Source organism: Neltuma alba, unplaced genomic scaffold (genome assembly GCF_004799145.2).
Source record: "Neltuma alba isolate B1F8T4 unplaced genomic scaffold, ASM479914v2 tig00012843_pilon, whole genome shotgun sequence".
Classification (NCBI taxonomy): domain Eukaryota; kingdom Viridiplantae; phylum Streptophyta; class Magnoliopsida; order Fabales; family Fabaceae; genus Neltuma; species Neltuma alba.
Genome location: NW_021637231.1, coordinates 419991 through 441523, shown reverse-complemented (window position 1 = coordinate 441523; position 21533 = coordinate 419991). Strand labels below are relative to the sequence as shown.

The 21533-nt window shown below is 38.7% G+C and overlaps 4 protein-coding genes across 5 annotated transcripts; 3 read left to right on the top strand and 1 right to left on the bottom strand.

Annotated features, from left to right (window-relative positions):
- The first annotated feature begins 1134 nt into the window (after window positions 1-1134).
- On the top strand, window positions 1135-9335 carry LOC114731737 (respiratory burst oxidase homolog protein A-like). The gene is given in 15 exon segments (XM_028918979.1): window positions 1135-1892; window positions 2117-2258; window positions 2495-2543; window positions 2859-2931; window positions 2934-2998; window positions 3889-4311; window positions 5928-6320; window positions 6421-6516; window positions 6665-6780; window positions 7144-7311; window positions 7456-7615; window positions 7788-7985; window positions 8087-8215; window positions 8397-8475; window positions 8566-9335. Coding segments are annotated over 15 exon segments (2865 nt in total). The 5' UTR covers window positions 1135-1228; the 3' UTR covers window positions 8676-9335.
- A 3435-nt stretch (window positions 9336-12770) lies between these two features.
- LOC114731696 (late embryogenesis abundant protein At1g64065) lies at window positions 12771-13661 on the top strand. Its single transcript, XM_028918927.1, has one exon. The coding sequence runs from the start codon at window positions 12968-12970 to the stop codon at window positions 13523-13525; it is 558 nt and encodes a 185-aa protein (XP_028774760.1). The 5' UTR covers window positions 12771-12967; the 3' UTR covers window positions 13526-13661.
- Window positions 13662-15116: 1455 nt separating this feature from the next.
- LOC114731691 (late embryogenesis abundant protein At1g64065-like) lies at window positions 15117-16200 on the top strand. Of its 2 annotated transcripts, XM_028918922.1 has the most exons (2): window positions 15117-15491; window positions 15633-16200. In XM_028918922.1, exons 1-2 carry the CDS (start codon window positions 15370-15372, stop codon window positions 16030-16032), a joined length of 522 nt encoding a protein of 173 aa, XP_028774755.1. In that variant the 5' UTR covers window positions 15117-15369; the 3' UTR covers window positions 16033-16200. The 2 variants fall into 2 exon arrangements, with proteins under 2 accessions (XP_028774755.1, XP_028774754.1); XM_028918921.1 differs by having other exon boundaries at window positions 15117-16200.
- Window positions 16201-18008: 1808 nt separating this feature from the next.
- LOC114731710 (probable membrane-associated kinase regulator 2) lies at window positions 18009-20220 on the bottom strand. Its single transcript, XM_028918948.1, has 2 exons — window positions 18678-20220; window positions 18009-18510 (listed from the first exon to the last, which is right to left on the bottom strand). The coding sequence occupies exons 1-2, from the start codon at window positions 19894-19896 to the stop codon at window positions 18404-18406; spliced, it is 1326 nt and encodes a 441-aa protein (XP_028774781.1). The 5' UTR covers window positions 19897-20220; the 3' UTR covers window positions 18009-18403.
- Window positions 20221-21533: the final 1313 nt, after the last annotated feature.

Below are 21533 nucleotides of genomic sequence, written 5' to 3'. Positions count from 1 at the left end.
ACAAAACAAAAATAAAAGAACTAGGTATACAGAATCCTAAGCAAACGGTGAACATCATTAAGAAAATCCAGTCTAAACCCATTATTAATTAATTAAATTTTAATTTTCCCTATTATTTTAATTCTGATTAAAAATTATCTGTCATAGAAGGTTCTAATTCTAATCGCAGACTTTATAAAATGAAAATAAGGTGGTTATAACTTATAATATTTGGGGGGCCAAAAAAAGAGAAATCCGGGTGAGAAGAACGCGCAGGTGGGGTTGACTCGGCGAGGCGGGGCGTCGACTCGGGCAGGCGGGAGAGGTGGGACCCAGCAGGAGAATAAAATAAATATTCCATTTCCTTCTGTGGACCCCGCAATTGGCCCCACAGGCTCTCTCTCTCTCTCATGCTTCGCATTCGTAGCCCCTGGGCTCTGCCACTTCCTCTAAAAAGCGAGTCTAACCGCGTCAATCCACAACGCACCAAAACTGCTTTTTGAGGGCTCTCTTCACACAATCCTTCTTCCCCTTCCCCACCCCCCTCCCTCCCTATTCAGCAATCAGCCTACTACCACGTCTTTATATTTAAAACTCCCTTCTTAATTTTAATCACATACCTACATTTGTTCTTTCTACTTCTCAATAATATTCATTCTTGTGCTCTTTGTCTCTCTCTGCCACAAAACCTTCCTCCTCCCTCTCCTCCTCAAATCTTTACGCCGTCGTCTCTGTTTGATCCTCATTCCAATAATAACACCCCCTTCCGCCTCATCCTCTTCATGTTGTCTTCCCTGTAACGCCGCTGCTTACATTACCTTTTCGATGATTAAGTTTTGAGAGGGAAGAACCTGATAATTAGGACGGGCAATATAATAATACATTCGTTTTGTGATTTGTAATTGTACTACCACGTCTTTATATTTAAAACTCCCTTCTTAATTTTAATCACATACCTACATTTGTTCTTTCTACTCTCAATAATATTCATTCTTGTGCTCTTTGTCTCTCTCTGCCACAAAACCTCCTCCTCCCTCTCCTCCTCAAATCTTTACGCCGTCGTCTCTGTTTGATCTCATTCCAATAATAACACCCCCTTCCGCCTCATCCTCTTCATGTTGTCTTCCCTGTAACGCCGCTGCTTACAACCTTTTCGATGATTAAGTTTTGAGAGGGAAGAACCTGATTAATTAGGACGGGCAATATAATAATACATTCGTTTTGTGATTTGTAATTGTCCTGTCAATCAATGAGAAGTAATCCAAAGCACGAACGCCGGTGGGCGTCCGACTCGGTCCCCGGGGGGGCGACAGTCAGCGCCGGGACTTCGCCCGGTACTGACTCCACTTCGGCTGCGGAGGAGTTTGTTGAGGTCACACTTGATCTCCAGGATGATGATACCATCGTTCTTCGCAGCGTTGAGCCGGCCACTGCTGCCCTTAATATCGAAGATGGAATGGTCACTGGCGGAAATGAAACTCCGGCGTCCGCCTCGAGATCGCCGACCATCAGAAGGAGCTCGTCCAGCAGGTTGCGGCAGTTCTCGCAGGAGTTGAAAGCAGAGGCGGTGGCCAAGGCCAGGCAATTCTCGCAGGAGCTGAAAGCAGAGCTCCGGCGGTTCTCCTGGAGCCACAGCCATGCATCGCGCACTCAATCCTCTTCCTCTGCGCAGAATGGGATAGCAGGAGTCGGTGGTGGAAGCGGTTTCGAAACGGCTTTGGCAGCTCGAGCACTCAGAAAGCAACGTGCTCAGCTTGATCGAACTCGGTTAGGTGCTCACAAGGCTCTCCGTGGCCTGAAATTTATCAGTAGCAAATCCAATGGCGTCGATGCGTGGAACGATGTGCAGAGGAATTTTGATAGGCTTGCCAAGGATGGTTTTCTCCATCGAGCCGACTTTGCGCAATGCATAGGTGCATATCGTCTTCGATTAAGTTTTTTGCATTGCTCATTTCAATTTATGTTCCAATTGAAAAACTCTTCCCGATTTTCTTTTGGTTCCAACGCATTGGATTTTCAGAATTTTGGGATATGAAAAGGAAGAAAAAAATTACTCGCAAATTATTTAGATCTGGCGCATAATTTCCGTCTTTCCCCCCCCTTTCAATATGTGAGAGTTTATCCTGTCTTTTTGAAGGGATGAAGGATTCCAAAGAATTCGCCCTGGAACTGTTCGACGCTCTCAGTCGTAGAAGAAGAATGAAGATTGACAAAATCAGCAAAGACGATCTCTACGAATTCTGGTCGCAAATTACCGATCAAAGTTTTGATTCGCGAATGTAATCATTGATTAATCATCTTTCATGTAATTATTTATTTAATTAGTTAACAAATGCTACTGTTCTCTTGAATAAAGTTTGCACTTCCAGCAAGACACTTAATTGCCGCGATAGGACATGCGGTCACTGTACATTTGCTTTAATAATTATATATTCATCAAAACTTTGATACTTTCTTTGCTTGTAATTCAAATAATATCCTTACGTATTTTATTAAATTTTAATCATCTTTCCAGGGTAGATAAGAACGAGGATGGTAGAATCACCGAACACGAAGTGAAGGAGGTAAGCAACTATTTCATTTCAGAAGACGGAATCATATATTGCAATTAATTGAACTTGATTGTCATCTAGTTTATTCACTTTATCCGAAATAACTTTTGCCAACTAAATTCTGTTCACTACATGGAGTTAAAGATTAGTTAAATTATATATGGCTTAAGAATAATATTGTATATGTGTGTGTGTATTTTTAGTTTCATACTTCATATAAATTATAGAATATAGATCATCTAAATACCATTTTTTATTTCAATTTAAATTTTAACCTAGAGTTTGGTGTTGGCCGAAGAGTGTCCCTGCCAGTTTGCCCTTCACAAGCTTTTAAGCGTTACTGTAGCGTCCAGGGTGTCTATGTTAAGCGCTTCAGCAAATAAGTTATCAAGACTGAAGGAGCGGCAGAAGAATATGCAGCTCTGATCATGGAGGAGTTAGACCCAGAAGGACTAGGCTACATTGAGGTCGGATTACATATCTGGAATTTGTCCTTGCATATATTATAGATATTATAGTATGCATCTGAGTGCCTAATGAATCCTCTTAATTAGCATGTCAAGTGATTTCGTCCATGGTAAACCGTCATACTCGAATAAATCCCGTAGTTTGATTGCTTACATAACTAAAATTATTCTGAAGCATTAAGTAAATGTTGACCGGCATTGCGTGTCCCTTTCATTCGTCCTCGCTGAACTGTACTGGTTGTTAGGGTTTACGTTTTGACCGTAGCTAAGTTCTAACTGGGGTAAATTGTCTAGAAATATAAAATATTTAAAAAAATAGTTCCACACAAATTGAGAAGAATGGTGAGTGTTTAATCATTTCACTTTTTAATAATTTTTTACCCAAATCATTTGTCAAAATAATATAACATCATTTAATATTAAAACCTGACGAGTGAAAATGATCTGGGTAAAAAAATTTAAATTCACAATTATTAAAAATCAAAAATAAAAATTTAGTTGTAAAAATAGCATTTTAAATTACAACATACGTCAAATTTTTGCTCTTGTAAATTTTATTAAAAAATTTAAAATTCATAATAAACATAAAACTAAAGCGTAATCTTTTTTGGTAAAAGTAGTCAAGTACCATTAGCTCTGGAGGCACACACTACACCGAATGCGTTATCACTCCCCTCTTTTTTAGTACTTATTTTATTATGCTTGAGATCCCTTTGTGGGCCGTTCTTTTTCGTACTCAGCTTACAAGTGTCACCGGTGAATACGGAAGCCCATGTGCTGCGGTCTCTGATTCAAGCTTCTTTTTTTTTTTTTTTTTGAGCACTGATTCAAGCTTCTTGTCCTTCAATTATTTTGAGGTATTGATTTTGGACGGCATTTTATCCCCGCAGCTGTGGCAATTGGAGACGCTTCTGTTACAAAAGGACACTTACCTCAACTACAGCCAAGCTTTAAGCTACACGAGCCAAGCTTTGAGCCAGAATCTACAAGGATTAAGGAAGAAAGGTCCGTTGCGGAGGATGAGCCGCATGCTGCTCTACTATTTGCAAGAGAACTGGAAGAGACTCTGGGTCTTGACACTCTGGATTTCAATAATGATTGGGCTATTTACGTGGAAATTTTTTCAGTACAAGCAGAAAGATGCCTTTCAGATCATGGGTTACTGTCTCACCACAGCCAAAGGTGCAGCTGAGACTCTGAAGCTCAACATGGCACTTATACTCTTTCCAGTGTGTAGAAATACCATAACTTGGCTCAGGTCCACCAAACTGGCTTGTATTGTTCCTTTTGACGACAACATCAATTTTCACAAGGTACGCGCCGACTCCAGCAAACCTCGAGTCTCAGTTTCCACATTGGAGTCTTTAATTGAGATGCCCACCCCTTTGATGATTTCCTCGTTTCCTTCATGCCGCTTTGTCTGCCTAGCTACAAATTAATTGGCTTAACGAAGACGTCATAAATTTAGATTTATTATTATTATAATATACTGTAAATTATTGCAAATATAATTTATTAAAAATCATTATAGATCATAGTTTTAATACGTAAATATCAATTCAATTCATAAAATGATTGTTAAGGATACACTAGTAAATTTGATAAAAAATTTTAAATTATTATTTTATATTTAGCAATTTAGGAGGCATTACGTACAGTAGACCCAGTTTAGTGTATTTTTTTAGTAACAATCTAATTTAAAAAAATAGGCAAAGTTTTCTTTAATTTGTTTTTCTTGGCCATCAAGAGGCTGAGTTTTCTTATATAAATTAGCCGGCATGCATGGTATCCTCGTAATAGAAGACAACACAATTAAGCTGGTAGCTCGGGTGAGGGTTTCTCCTCTTCCTTCATTTTCTTTTTCTACTGGTTGGATTGGCTCATTTCAACAGTGCAGATTTTAAACCTTTTTAAAAACTTATTTATAAAATATTTTTTGAAGTTTTTAATGCATTTGTAAATATCTATTTGAACCAAAATCAAGGAAAAGTTTCAATGCTTATCACTTTGATAACACTTTAAGCTCATCAAATCTTAATCGTTTATATATTATTTGGATGGTCTAAATGTGACTTTTTTTTATTTTTATTTGTTTAAAATAATTATTTTAATATATGTAGAATCTAAAATAGAGATAATCTCTTCACTATTATTTTTTTAAAAATAATTTTTCTCTTTAAAAATAATTAATTAAAAATTTTAAATCTAGACTGTTCAAATTACATATAAACGGTCTGGATATGATGAATTTAGAATGCTCAAATAAGTAGTGAAACTAGTTCCCAAAAAGAAACCTAACGTGCCTTATAATTGGCTTTCTCCTTTTCTCTTTTATAGTTTCTGTCACAGTATTTATATTTAAAAATAAATGGCTACGTGCAAAGAATAAGTTTGTGTACGTCCTCCATCTTAGGCGCAAACCTACTCTTTAACTAGCGAATTAATCTTCATTAGTTCAAATTTAAAAATAAGTTATATAAAAAAAATTTTAAATAAATGAAGCATCAGAACCATTTCTGCTTTTTCTTTTTCCCCTTTCTCTATATTCTGTTATGTTTTCTCTAATTTTTTTTCTCTCTCTTTATATTCAATATCTTGAATTTCCTTTTCTCCTTCGCCCAATAAATTTAATATTTATTACCTATAATTTTCCGTATATATGTTATGAATTTTCTCTCGTTTATAGCTTATCCAACTCAAGCCAGGATTTTCATGAAAATCATGTGTTTTTTAATTTTTATTTCAACCATCAAATTTATCCGATGATCATAAAAAAATCAGAATTTATATTACTAAAAACATACTGTTTCATATTTGTTTTATTGAAAAAAAAACAAACAATGCTCTTTGATATAGAAGAATGGCTTTTAAATTTAGATTAAAAATGAATTTTTAGTGACAATTTCTGTTTTCTTTTTGTATGTCACAGGCAATTGCTGCGGCCATTGTAATTGGTGTTATACTCCATGTGGGCGATCATCTAGCCTGTGATTTTCCAAGACTTATAAGTACGACTGACGACAAATACAATCGGTATTTGAATGGAGTGTTCGGATCACATAAACCCAGTTATGGACATCTGGTTAGAGGGGTCGAGGGTGTGACTGGAATATTGATGCTGATTTTGATGGCCATCGCATTCACGCTTGCCACCAAATGGTTCAGGAGAAATCACATTAAGCTGCCCAAGCCATTTAATAGGCTAACGGGATTCAATGCATTCTGGTATTCACACCATCTGTTTGTCATTGTCTATGTCTTGCTCATCATCCACGGTCATTTTCTTTACCTCGTGAACAAACGGCTATGGTACAAGCGAACGGTACATAAATTTTGATCAAGTTACATATACTATCGATGCTAATTCAAACTAGCATCCAGTGATTATTTACTACGGGCTTGATGTTGATTTCTTTTGACAGACGTGGATGTATCTTGCGGTGCCAGTTTTACTTTATGCAGGAGAAAGAATACTGAGATTCTTTCGGTCTGGATTTTATACTGTCCGACTCATAAAGGTGAGCAGAAAAATCTGAAATTGGCGTAGACATATTTGAACAGTTAGCTAAGTTCGTTTGACCACAACCTGGCCCACATTCCGTCTTGCTATAAATTTGACATTCTTGTTAATCGAATTTGCTCTTTGCGCATTGTGGAAACGTTCAGGTTGCCATTTATCCCGGAAATGTTCTCACACTGCAAATGTCTAAGCCCCCACAATTTCGTTACAAAAGCGGACAATACATGTTTGTGCAATGTCCTGCCGTTTCTCCGTTTGAGTGGTAAGTCGTCACATCAGTTTTCTTGCGCTGTTTTGCATCTTGCTGTTGCCTTAGTGATGCTCGTTTATCTATTGTTATTTTCACATTTTACGTTAAGCTTAATATAGATAATGTGATCGTGAATTTTTAGCTGCATGATGGGGGAATAGAAATGAAGGGAATATACCGGAAGAAAATTAAATGGGCACGCTTAACTTTCCTCTGTCTATTGAATTATATCCACTAAACAGAGTACCTGTGATTAGTTCTTCGTATCCTAATGGATTAGAAGCAGAAAAGATGAAAGCATAGGGAAGTCAGGTGACGTCAAATCGTTGCCCAATTAATGTCCATACTCTGTAATGACATGCAACAATATGACAGGCATCCGTTTTCTATTACCTCGGCCCCTGGTGATGACTACTTGAGTGTTCACATTCGGCAACTGGGTGACTGGACGCAGGAACTTAAAAGAGTATTTTCAGAAGCCTGTGAGCCTCCGGTAGCTGGCAAGAGTGGGCTTCTTAGGGCTGATGAAACCACTAAGAAAAGGTGAGTGTGCCCCTGCCAATATATGGCTTTTAATTCTTTGTTCTTCTGCCAAATGATTCACACACACACACACACACAACACACACATCTTATTATTATTACTATCATCATCATCATTGATTTTTATTTGGGCAATCGAAACAGTTTGCCGAAGCTTAAGATAGATGGGCCTTATGGAGCGCCAGCACAAGATTATAGGAAATATGACGTCCTGTTACTAGTTGGTCTTGGAATTGGAGCAACACCTTTCATCAGCATTCTGAAAGATCTTCTCAATAGCATTATCAAAATGGAGGAAATGGCGGTTAGTAGCTTGTGCTGCATAGTTTAATCGCAAGGATTCCAAAGTATTTGTAGATTCCTTTTCATAGTCTGATAATTTTGGTTGCTAACATTGTTTTACTAACTACAATTTGAGAGTTCATTTTGGAGATATTGTAAGATGAAGATAACAATCGTGATTACTTGATGTCCAGGACTCAGTCTCTGATGTAAGTAGAGGTTCAGACCAGAGTCTTGGAAGCGCAGATTCAATATCTCATAATAAAATTTCTCCAAAGCGAAAGAAAACACTAAAGACTACAAATGCGTATTTTTACTGGGTTACGAGAGAGCAAGGTTCTTTCGATTGGTTCAAAGGGGTCATGAATGAAGTAGCTGACCTTGATCAAAGGGTGTGTTATATACTATAGACATTTCCTCTGAAAGAATTCTTAACTTTTTGCCCCTGAAGTGCTGCATTTGCTAATGTTCAACGTCCAATTGTGGACTTCAGGGTGTCATTGAAATGCACAACTACTTGACTAGCGTATACGAGGAAGGGGATGCAAGATCGGCCCTCATCACCATGGTACAAGCACTAAACCACGCCAAAAATGGAGTTGATATCGTTTCTGGGACTAGGGTAAGCCTTTATTTTACTTCATTTTCCTAGTTGTTCTCAAATCGCATGATAGCGGTGATGCCAATTTCATCACTGCATCTTGTCATTCATGGTTTTTCCCTTTCCAATGACCGTGTATTCTTTTTTTTTTTTCTTTTTTTTTTTTGCTTTTTCTTTTCTTCTTGTGCACATCTACTATCAGGTGAGAACTCATTTTGCTAGGCCTAACTGGAAGAAAGTTTTCTCTAAAATATGTTCGAAGCACTGCAATGGACGAATAGGTCAGTCAAATTCCATGAACATTAAACAATACAAAGGTAGCATTTGTTTTTATGTTGTACTGACCTAGACGCTATCCTGGTTCCTAACAGGGGTATTCTACTGTGGTGCACCAGTGTTGGCCAAAGAACTGAGCCAACTCTGCTTCGAGTTCAACGAAAAAGGTTCAACAAAATTTGAGTTCCACAAGGAACACTTTTAGGGAACATGGTACCCAAAGCTGAGTCGTTGACAGCCACCTCATTGCGACTGGAATGAAACCTGTCATTTTAGCGAATAGGCGCGGCCAGACTATATATGGCAATGTCCAATAAAGTAAAAGCATTTTGTATATATAAGTGAAGCTGTGTACATAAGGGCCGGCTTGGCTTTTCATCCTACAGGTGGCTGTCACCAGCATAGGAGAGAGAAATATATATATATATATACACACACACACACATACACACACACGTCGCAAGAGTGCGGTACAGCTGCGTTTGGGATGGGACGTGGTTGATATTGAGAAGGGCCACATATATTATATATTTGCAAGAGGAATGACATCTATAGTAAGTTGGACATAGGCAGTTTTGGAAGAGATAAGGAAGATAGTGGGTCAAAGAAAGTGGGATAGGGATGCCTTTTTTTTTTTTTTTTTTAATTCATAGATTAATTTAATTAATTTCCTCATTTTTCCATCGGTGGGTTCCGGCAATCCTTCTAGAAATAGAAAGCATTGAGGGGTGAACCGGTGATTCAAGTCAGATTCTGCTTGAATTTCTTACCCAGGTTAGAGGATATATGACATGTATTTGTAAATGAGACTGATAACTTCTTTATTTAATAAAACTGCAGATAATAACCCCTTAGCTATGATCAATTCAAAGTTTGGTTACGATTTTATATTTACAAACTTCAGAAGTGAAGAATAGTGATAATCATGTAATTAGGTCAACTGAATTTTCAGTTCTGCATCTTATTATCTCCTGTTAACCCAGATTCCGTTGGCCCAACTCGTCTTGATCTACTGAGTAACAGTAACAGGATGCGTATTATAGCCTCACTTCCTCAGAACATTTCGCAACCGACAAATACGATGAACACCTGACCGTATAGACAACACACCAGTCAAATCCCAACTTGGTAACTTACATCTTTTCAGTAAACACACCTAACTGCCAACTTTACCATACGTTATCTTTTTCAGTTTAACTTTGCCAAACTGAACTAAGCCTCGTCGACTTTCATCATACCCAGATCCTTTTCTTTTCTTTTTTCCCCCCACTGGTCATTAATACTTTGTCAGTTTACGTTATTTTAATATTTTCAGGTTTTTTTTTTGGCCACTGTGATCATTCAAGCAGTCACTGAGTCAGTGTTAACGTGTGATCGGCCACAAATATGTTCAGCAACAATCAACATAATGATGGATCAATGTACAATTCTAAGAACATATATACTTCATATTTCATAATAATAGTTTATGATATCTTGTAAGGATAAGTCAATCTGGTCAAGACCTAAATTGACATGCAGTCATTCTGGGACGAGACCTTCGATTGCCCAAGTTCTTCAGCCACTCAATTGTTTTTTTTTTTCTTTCCAAATTCAAGTTTTTGTTGCCAATATTTTTAGAATGCAAGCATAATAAAAATCCAATATTAAAAAAGCTGGATGATTTTCCCCGTTGCCCTCCTGCACGAGACACGGGGGATTAGTTTTTGCCCCTGCTCACCTGTCAGGCTATAGTTGTTGTGCTAATGTGCTTGCTGTTGTTGACTATTCTTGGGCTGCTGCTTTCCAATTTTCTGAGCGTGAATTTTCTCTTCTTTTCTTTCCCTTCCAACACATGGCATCAGAGCAAAATTGACCTTTATGGAATTGTGTCTGAGAGAAAACAAGAAAGAAAGCCCCACCTCAAAACATAAACACTTGGATCTGAATTATTGACAATGGTGGTACTCTTCATATGATAGCAAACTTATAAACATTCAAGACTTTGGGCAAAACATATTCTTCCGGACAAAAGTTGGTTATGGGAGACAAATGGATATCAAAGGCAAAGGTATTGACGTATTGTATGTGTACGAACTCTATCAGGTACAAAGCTTATCTTTGATGTCTTGTTTTCACAAGTACAAAGCTTATCAAGTACACTACTATTTAGTTGCCACAAGAGAATTATTCATTAAGTTCAAGATTAGATCTTTTGAAATTATTGATCCTTCTGGTATAAAGCTTCATTTAACTAAACCAAGCATGGAAAGCAACTGAGAAGCTCCAGCTGGTTCATGCAAATGTATGTGAACCCAGGAATGTACCTTCGTATATTGGAAGAAATCCAAGTTATATGAAAGAATTTAGAAGGCACATGAAGGGCATATTTGAGACGAATGGTGCTGATGTGTCATATTTTGGGAATTGAAGTTCCTCAAGTTTCAAAAGGCACTTTCATTTCTTAAAAAAAAGTTATGCAGCCGAATTATCATACTTTTCTCTAACTAGTTACAAAGCTGTCGACACCACTATATACGCAACTGGCAATCTATCAAGATACATGCACATGCCTACTGTCAATCAAGCTTTGTGGCTGAGAAAAATTAGGAATCATCTGAAGGGTAAGGAAGAATCTGCTGCAAAGACTTTATGTGATAACAAATCTGCTCTTGCATTTGGTTAAAAATCTTTTGTTTCATGGAAGGAAGCATGTCAAGATTAAGTATCATTCAATTAAGAAAGCATGTCATGAAGTAGTGTATTTTTAGCTTATTTTAAGTGATTTTGTGCTTTGCGTGATAAATATGGGGGAAAAGTTTTGTCTTAGAAAAAACAAAAGAGCCTTTTTTTTTTCTAATTGATTATGGGGTTTTCCAAATACAAAATATCAAATAGTTGATACATTGCAGAAATTCAAGTAAAAAGCTTGGGGTATAGCTGCTTTGCTGATATAATTGTTGTTGCAGTTAGGTTTTTTTATTTACTTTTTGGTCTAAACATCTATTGACTTATCCAAAATCTTTAGGTCTTATTTGCTACGAAATATTGAAAATAAAATATAGAAACTAAAATTACAATTGAAAAAATTTATTAAAAAAATCTTTAGTATAAATAATTACTTGTTATATGGAATTAGACAAACCCATGGAGGTAGGATTGGGGAAGACTACATCCCCCATGGTATTTCTCAATCCCACATACATGGGTTTGTCTAATTCCATGTAACTTTCAATCTCAATCCTTATCACTGATATTCAATACTTCCTACCAGACAGTACCCTAGTGTTTAACTGAATTTTTCGCGCTTTAGGCTATGTCAGTTTAAGGTTTTCTGTCTAGATGAATTAGAAGAGGCAGAGGAGACTTGTACTTCTTATGCCAGGACTATCTATTTACAAGACTACAACAATGTGTCGATTAGTTGTTATGTATTTCTTTATGTTTCGTCTTTCCTTCAGATAACTTTCATGATATATAATTTTAACTCAAAATAACATAAAACCCTGTTCACAGGAATAAATTACCTTCAGCTGAATAATATTGCTCAATAAAAAAGTTGGTGCAGAGTGCAGACTTTTTTTAGAGCTAAAATTTTGAACTTTTCGCTTTAAGATAACGCTACTGGATGCTCCAAACTGTTTAACTTTATCCCTTCAAGCGAAGTAGCGAACTAGTGATTCGTGGATATCAGAACAAGGACTACTTGAAAGTAACAAATCTGTGATACTGTTGCTTATACCAGACTTATGGTTAATTTGTATACAACGTGTTTTGATCAAGGAATGTAGAAGTAAATATTAGTTTACATGAAAAGGTCAAGAACCAGGCCCTATCTTTGTACATCCTCGGCCTCTACAGAGGAAGATAGAAAACAAAAATACTTTCATATTACAATTTTCCCAATCAATAAATAAGCCCACGAACTAAAGCGACCCTTTATGCCGCCATGAAGTTCTGCCGTATAGGCCTTTTTCACTTTGTTTTCCACTATTACTTAACAGCTAATCAATCAATTTAGCTTTAAATACTGGAATAATATGGGGAAAAAAGTTCACGCAAATTAATTAAGCTGGATCGTACTTTATCATAAAATGTGGGAAATAATAAAGATCTGGGAATCATGTGCCCCAGGGTACCTCCTCTGTTATTCCTACGGTAGTGCTCATGCTTCGTGTGCCCCAAGAACAAAAAGAGCCTTTCGAAATAACAAGATCTCAACTTTCCTCAATACAGTGAGGTGGAAAGAAAAGGGAAACTAGTGATTTCAAAGACTCCGAAAGCGACCCATGCGATATTAAAAAGACATGTTTAGGACTTAATTTGCAACTTGCAAATGACCCTTAGGTTCATCTCCGAAGTACAAAACAGATCATTCTTGTGTAAGTTGTAACTGCTTCAGCTTCTCATCTGTAACAGAAAACTCCTTCGGCTTCTTCTGTTATACATACTGAATTATATATTGTACAAGAGTGAGACCCCTTAGCAACTCGATCGCGACGTGAGACTGAAGCGATCATGTACAAAGGCAGGCACGAGCAACGAAGCAGCAAATGGTTCGTCTTCCTTTTGGCGGCTTTCGTGTTGCTGTGTGCCATCATTCTGGGTTTTGCGTCAATCGTGTTGCGGGTCAAAAGGCCCCTGCTTCAGCTCGAATCGGTCTCCGTGAATCACTTGAGTTATAGAACTTCACCGTCACCTTCCTTTAATCTCAAGATGGTTGCTCAGATTACTGTCAAGAATCCAAACTTGGGAAGATTTGATTATGGAAATAGTAGTGTGACTGTGCTGTACGAGGGCTCTAGTGTTGGTGATAGAGAATTGCAGAGTGGCACAGTGAAGAGCAGAGAAATCAGAGCAGTGAATGTTACGTTGAATTTAAGTTCAGAGAAGGTATTGTCTTCTGGCAATCTCTCTAGTGATATCCTTTCTGGGGCTTTCAATCTAACAGCCTACACAAAGCTCACTGGCACTGTCCATCTTCTTAAGTTTCTGAAGAAGAAAAAGTCCACTGAAATGGCTTGCGTCATGCGTCTCAACCTGACCTCCAATTCAGTTCAGAATTTGAAGTGTTAATAACATACTTCTGGGTATGTTCTTTTCTTTCATGGTTCCTTCCTTTGATTTCAGGATCACATTCATTTCAAACCAGTTTTACGTATCTTTCTGGTATGTATATTAAAACCATATCATTTTTGGATTATCAATTTCGCTGCTCTGAACGTTCTTGCGAATCCTATGGTTTTTCCATTTTGTTTCTGCTGGTCTTCGTTTATGCTAATTAGTCCAGGCGTTGGTGGTTCTCTTTTATTAGCCTTGAGTACTGAAACATTAACTTGTAAAAAATTTGCATCAGTGAGTTAAAGAAAACAAGAATTACATGAATCTTTAAATCCTCTCCATTCGCAGAAGATTAAGACAAGAAAATGAGATTAATATGGGAACCAAGTGTAATGATAAGATATCAGATATATGACTATTTCATCTTTAAAAAAAAGATATATGACTATTTCACAGTTTCTTTCTCCTTGAATTATTAAGGCATGATCGCAGCGGCCATTAGGGCTCTTGGATGAGGGCCGCCTTCCTAGCAGTTTATTGGCTTAAGCACGAAGGAATCCTGAATGGTTTCCATCAAAACGAGGCCTAATTTCAGGTGGAGTCGCATCAACCCCTGGCTTCCATCCATTTTACAAACTCGAAAGCCGTACGGATTTCTTCATTCTGAACACACTAATTGCCCATAAATGCCCATTGGTTGAGTAATCAATTCCTGAATCGGACGTTGAAAGAGAAAATACTGGCTCTGATATGATGTCATTGAATGCTTGATGCAATCCTCAATTCTCCATGTTGCTTAGTCTACAGACACATCCCCACATAATCTCCTTCAGCGTATGTGACACGATCAGCAAAATAAGACTGGTCATTTTCCTAGAAACAAGGCACTCGCTTTTTGTGTTGCAAAAGTTATTTTCTTTAGCGAAAAAGACACATAAAAGGCAACTACTACATAAGTTTGTGCTACGAGAACTGGAGGGTGCTGTCGCCCAAGCAAGATTTTTTTGGTTTGGTCACACAAAGAAGCTTGTTCTCTTCTCTCTTTTTCTTGTGCTACGCAAAAAAACCAATTTTGATACTGAAAGCCCAACGATAACTGAGGCAGCCCAATGGCCATCAAATTATGCAAAGTGATACCTACCCACTTGATGCCTTAATCCATTAAACCAAACAGATATGTCCACATATGGCTTTTCGGAGTCCAGTTTTTGCAGGTTGAAACTGGTCAAAACTTGTATTTAAAAAGATCATTGGAGACCGGATATTATGCCAAAAGAATGAGATTATCTTGGCAAGAGAGCTTTGGCATTATTGATTGTCCAAGTCCAAGTCTCTCTTTGTCATGGTTCCAAACAAATTGCTTTCGCAAGTACCATTTTCTTTTTTTCTTTTTTTTTTTTGGTCTCTTTGACCAAGCAATGAGCAAGAGACAATCACGGCAGGCCGTCGACAAATCAATTTAATTTGTAGAGATATGTTCTCACCAGGCCTCCTCTAATTTAATTCTCCGCATCCTTCCGATCAATTTCAACTCTAATTATATTAAGTTTTCCAAATATGCAATTTCACATGACTTGATTGGGTTTACAATATTTCATCAAGAATCGACAATACAGAAGATTGCTGGCCACATAGTACTACTATATTGCAATGAAGGTCAAGCCTTCGCATTTACACGGTAACGTGTCTGAGGAGTTAACACCAAACAAGGGCCGACTTCGTCATTTGTCAAGTCAAGAGGGAGAGGTTAAACACTAAGTTCCATCCTATTCTTGTCCAGTCGGGTAAGCTTCATCTATAATATCAGATCACTGGTTCAAAGTTTTGCCCTGGAAGTGGTAGTTTCAAGCTAAGCAATCATGGCTGGCAGCAGAGAGCAGGTCAAACCCTTAACGCCACTATCGTTCACTAACTCTAGCAGCGACGAGCATCAAGCCATTTTTATCAACGACGATCGCCTCATCAAGTCTCGAAGACGAAGGTACGTCCAGTGCTGTGGATGCGCCACAGCCATCGTGCTGGTCATAGTCGTCACCTTCTTAATATTTAGTTTCACTGTGTATAACGTTAAAGAGCCCCGGCTGAGTCTGAACGGTGTAACTGTTTTGAATTCCACTCGAAGTAACGATGCCAACATGACTCTGATAGCTGATGTCTCAGTCAAGAATCCCAACGTCTTCACCTTCAGGTTTGGCAGCAGCACCACCACACTTTACTATAACGGCACTGGGATTGGAGAAGGGAGGACGCCGCCGGGCAAGGCCTTGGGTAGAAAGACGATGAGGCTGAACGTCACCGTGGAGATCGTGACAGAGAAGCTCATGGAGAACCCAAGCCTGAGGAGCGGTTTGATCAGAGAAAAGGCTCTAAATATTAGCAGTTATACCAAAGTAGGTGGCAACGTTAAAGTGCTGAATCTTATTAAAAGGAAGGTTGAGGTGAGTATGAACTGTACTGTGGTATATAACAAAACCAGCGGGTCAACTCATGCTGAGGCTTGCTTCACCAGCATTGGTTTCTAGGCTTTCACTGTTTAAGGGTTATTGTTTGAGAAAAAAGATGTATTATGTCCCCTGTTCTCTCTATGGGACCCATGTCTCTGGCTCTGGGGTGGGTCTGATCAGCTAAGATAGACCAAAAAGAAAAGACCTTCTTTGTTTAATAATCAAGAAAGAATGTAAATTATTTGTGAAAATTATCAATTTATGCATGATAATTCTACTTTGTTTAGAATTTGATGTATAGGCAGCCGGAATTTGTGGGTGATGGATGGAAGCTGAACTTACTAAACAGGAATGCCAAATAGCATAGTCCAAAATTAACAGTTTGATGAACCTTCAGGTGAAACGCACGCATTAGTATCAATTGAGTTGTTAAGAATCGTTGATTCAATGGTACCTCTTTTATACTCACAAGGACCAAAATAAGTGTATGTGTATGTAAAGTGTGACCTCTCTTGTGGGGGAGAGGGGTTTAAGGGAAAAAAGAAAAAGAAAAAGAAAAAAGAACTCCTCAGAATTATGTTCCAAAAGTTTGGTATTAGAACACAGGTTCCTTGCAATTGGATCCCAATACAGCATACTTGCCATTCACACTTTATTTAATTGTCCTTTACCATATTGGATCTTAGGTTATGTATGATAATTTTTTTTGAAGTACACAGTTATGTATGATAATTGTTTCCTTCACACTTTATTAAATTTCCTCACATGCAACGCATGGGGTGCATTTTTAATCTTTTAGTTTCGTAAAACAAAACTGAAGATGGGTGAATTAGATGACATGCAGACATAGAATCCCAGTTTAACGGGGAAATTTGGGCTCCTTGTTTCTCATGTGGGGTCAAAATATGGGCCCTACAAACCCAACAAAGAACGGGCCAACCGGAAAATGTATAGTCCAAAAGTCCATATGTGGCACAAAAAGACAAATGAAGGGTCTAACGTTATAATTTAGTATTTTACAAGCAGAGAAACATGACCATAGTGGGGGCACTAACATCAATGAGGTTCGCCAATTCCAATATCTGCCAGGCTTCAGACACATTGAGGGCTAACACTCCAACAGCACAGAGCCAGAGAAAGAGAACCCTCTCTCGAGTTTTACCGAGAATGAGATTCCCACTTATAAAATTCACTTGCGTCTAATTATAATCCAATCCCTTTTCCTTTTCTTCCTCCCCAGTCTTCAACCCCCTAAAAAGAAAATCTCACTTTTTACTGCTCATGTCCCCGTCTTTCCCACTTCTCTGACCGCAAATTTTTCTCCTCTCGACTCTCGAGTTTGACACTCATCATGCTCCTTATTATTTAAAGTTGGCCACTTTATATCAAAATCAATGACATTTACTGTTGTTTTTTCTGTTGTTTTAAGCCAGCATTGAACCGGCTCACATTGTGCAGAGCCAGACTTTGAAGAACAGGGGATAGCTTCTTCAGAGATATCTGGTCCCATCTTCAAACCAGGTTTTGAAGATCACTGAAGGACAGGCTTCATGTGGCAGTCTAATTCAAGGCTCACGTGGAAACTACATCGACAGATTCATAAAGAAAATCCCACTAATAGTACTATTGCTGAGACATGCAGAATTCTTACAATCTATTATTAAGAGGAGGAATTTGGTAAACCAGTGGCAACCAGCAACTCAGCAGAGGAAATCAATATTATCTTTAGGGAGTAGGGACATTACCCCAAGAGACCAAGACACATGATAAATATTCATGTTGAGGTTGGTGGGGATTTACTAATTAGGCATTGAACTATTCGTTTACACAACAAAGCCAATAAATGTTACCTATTGACTCATTACATCGGCCCAAGATTTAGATGTGAATTTCTGTTTTCTTTTTTCTTTTTTTTTCATGCCGTTCACTATCATTAACTTAGGCTGAAGAGCTTTGGATAAACAAGAAATTTAGAGGCCTCATTTTATTTAATGATATTTCATAATCTTTTATTTCAAACCAAAAAAAGAAAAAAAAAACAAGCAAACCAAAACGGAAGAAGGAACCCATCAATTAAACTAGTAGTAAATACTAATTACTGAAGGGGTCAAGAAACTGTTTGGTCTGAGCTACATAGATACATGATACATTACAAAGAAAAGGCATCATCTTCTTTCACCTGCTAGGAAAGAAGAGCTTTACAGTTTTATCCTACTGAGAAGAAAAAAATAGTGACCCAGGCAATAAGGGCCATACCGAACACTCCCAAGAGGGGAACATTACTTACTGAAGTCTACCAGCAATAGTTTAGTACTATTCGACTACTCACTGTAATAACAACTAAAATTCTTTTTTACACACAGAGCGGTGTGACGTTTGAAAAGAACTCAAATCTTGCGTCTCTCGCCCTAATTCTCTCAAATTGTTTGACAGAGCACTCCAAAGACGTTTAAGGGCACTTGTCTTTGCCTTTCTCTGTCGATTTTCTTGATAATTCCGGCGATATCTCGTGCAGGGGATCGCTAACAGAACGTGGCAGCTGGGAAGAATCGCCCTCTGTTTTAAAATGAGAATAAAATATAATCAGATTCTTCGAATTCTTTAAAGTTTTAATATAGATTCAATTGACCAGTAATTACTCCTAAATGATTCCGAATATCTCCCACCCAACAACAAAAGTTGCAGAAAAATAGAAAATTGAAACTTTTTTTTTCCCCTTTTACCTCGGGAGGCATTGAAAGACCTTTTGCAGTGCAAAATGGCGCCTTGGATTCCATCCTGTTGCTGCAGTAGTGAATCATCACGCCGTCTCGAAGAGGTTGCTCCGGCAGGTGCCGCTGCTACCGCCGACGAAGCGGAACGACTCTTCCCTAAATGCTTGCACACAACCTTCAACCCGGCTGGAAGATTTCCCTGTTTTTGCTGAACCTTCGTTTCAGAACTGTCCGCTTCAGTCGGAACCTTCTCGGCTACTGCTTTTGGCGGAGAAGGTTTCTGCACCGCAGTGGCCGGCGTTGGCCCTGCTGGTTTGGCTCTGGAGCTCACGTTGAGCTGCCCGGAAAACCTCAGTTTGCCACCGTACCTTTTTGAAACCTTAACGTACAGAGGCTTCACCATTTTCAGATATTTTTGCATTACTTCCTTTGAGAAACGCTTTTCGTCCGAAGCTGAAGACAGTGAATCCTCAGTGTTCTGCTTCAGGGACTTGTTCGCCGAAGCGCCTCTAGAGCTGTTATCTCTTGTAAAGAGAGACATAATGGGAACTTCTTCGATTTTAAATTTCACAGTAAAAAGCTTCTTCTGCTGTTGTTGCTCCGACGGCTTCTTTTGTGATTCCGGCGGTTGAGTTTCTTGCTGTTTCGGAGCATCAGACGCATTAGACTCTTTGTCCGACGCATTCGCTTTGGATTTCTTGAGAGCGGACATAAAAATACGGAACTTGGTAGCGGATTTCAACAATGACGCCGTAAACTGAGGCTTCGAATTGGCTTCGGATTCAGAGGAGTTAATCACAAAAGAAGAAGGTTCCACCTCCACTAACTTCCCTTTAAAGAACAGATCGTCGGAAGGAGAGAGCGAAAGGTTAGGATCACTAGGATCATTGGTCGAAGGAGAGAGCGTAAATTTGAACTCTCCCTCGCCGTCTCCATCGTCCGAACCGTCATCAGCTTGTTCCTCCTCGCTATGCATGGGCGAGTTGCTTCCACTATGGTTTACATTCAGATTTTCAGGGCCATCCTCAGCCTCGTCGGGCACCGTAAACTCCAAGTCAAAGAACGGCCCGTCATCATCGTCGTCGTCGTCTTCACCGTCGGAATCAACGGCAGTTTCAGATACGGCGGTGACGATGGTGGTGGTAGCGTCGGGAGAAGGGGGAGGAGGAGCTCCAGGAGGGAGCGAAGCACCGGCTCGCCAGTATTTGAGTAAGCTAAAAGCTTCCATGGTTGGGAGAGCCAGTATACACAAGTGGGGGAGAAGGAGAGATTCGGTGGGTAGCTTTTTAGGAGGGGAGGGAAAGAGGGAAAGGGATGGTGAGAGTGGGAAAAAGGGAGGAGAAAAGGGATGATTTTTGAGGTTTCCAATACTCACTCACTCGGTAAAGATGGTAAACAGGTTTATCAGATGAAGCAGAGTTTTGGCCCAAAAAAAAGATGAAACAGAGACAGAGAAAGAAAGGGAGGGAGGGTTTATTTTGTCAGTTTCCTTAGTTGCAGGACGGACATGTGAGAAGAGTCAGGAGGAGTGTGGAGGCAGGGGAAGTAAAAATTCATTGATGTAGGGAAGGGGCTTTTATTTCAATGCAAAGACTTCAGAGACGTGAGAGGGCTACTTGGGGGGCGCTGTACATACACTGCATAACTACTGCATCTACGGCTTTCAGTACTACGACCTTTTCTTCATAGTTTATATATAAATATATATATCTCTCCTCTCTCTTGTATTATTATTATTTAATTCATCAGGGAGGTGGCCACTTTTTCATTTTAGGGTACAGGGGCTTCTGCAGACCTGCGTCGCCTTTTATTTAGACTCATATAAAATTACCCCCGAGGCCCTAAGTTTACCATATTTTACTACTGACACTAAGGTGCTAGGTGGGGTTTTATTTCTGAGCAGAAGAATGGCGACTTGGCTACAAGAGCGACAGTGAACTGAGGGGGCACTCAATTATGGTGCAGGTCTCTGAAGAATGCGCAGAGATGGCAGAAGGGAGCCCCTCCCATTAAGAAATGCCGCGACGCTGAGGCGAATGTGGATGGATATCTATTCGATGAGTGATGCATAATGACGGCAACAAAAAAACACACTAACTTGTAGTATCTCATATGAGATTTACCTTTAGTGAATAACAGAGGCAATCCAAGTAGAAGCTAGGCCTCGCAAAAGAATTTTGCATCGGTTATCTTGTAAGTGATGTCAAGCAAATACTTCTATCATATAGAAAGAGCCAATCATCCCATTACAGGAGATGTGCCATTTGCCCGTGTTTAATGTCAATCCTGCTCATAAGTAGGGGTGGACATGCCGTACTTGAGGTGTTTGAACATTTTAAAAAGTGTTTTTTAAAAGTATTTTTTTATAAATTGAAATAAATTTTTTACGTATTTACTAAAATTATTTTTAAAATTATAGTTTTGATTCTATCTAAATACTTCCTTAAACCGTAAATAGATGGTCAATAGAAAGCACCATATTGACGGGGACGTACGGCCAACTATGCAGATTGATAATAACTCGACGCTTCTTCGGAATGGTAATAGAATTCTTGTTAATCATGATTTATAAAATATAAAATAAATATGTAAAAAAAAATTATCTCGAATTATACGAGCAGATTCTAATCATGATTCCTTATAGGTCCTCAGAAGTCGATTTTTGGCTAAACTTGCTGTGGGTTGCACCCTACTCCATTGGTAGTTCGTTGACATTTGGGGGCTACCACACCCAGCTTTGGGAACTAGTGATTGCTTTTGACCTGGCGGATCTAAAGCCCCGTAAGCAGTTTCAATAAGGGATGTTCGTACGTGTATTGTGATGGGCAACCGGCACCTACCATTAAGTATGGTTCAATTGAATGT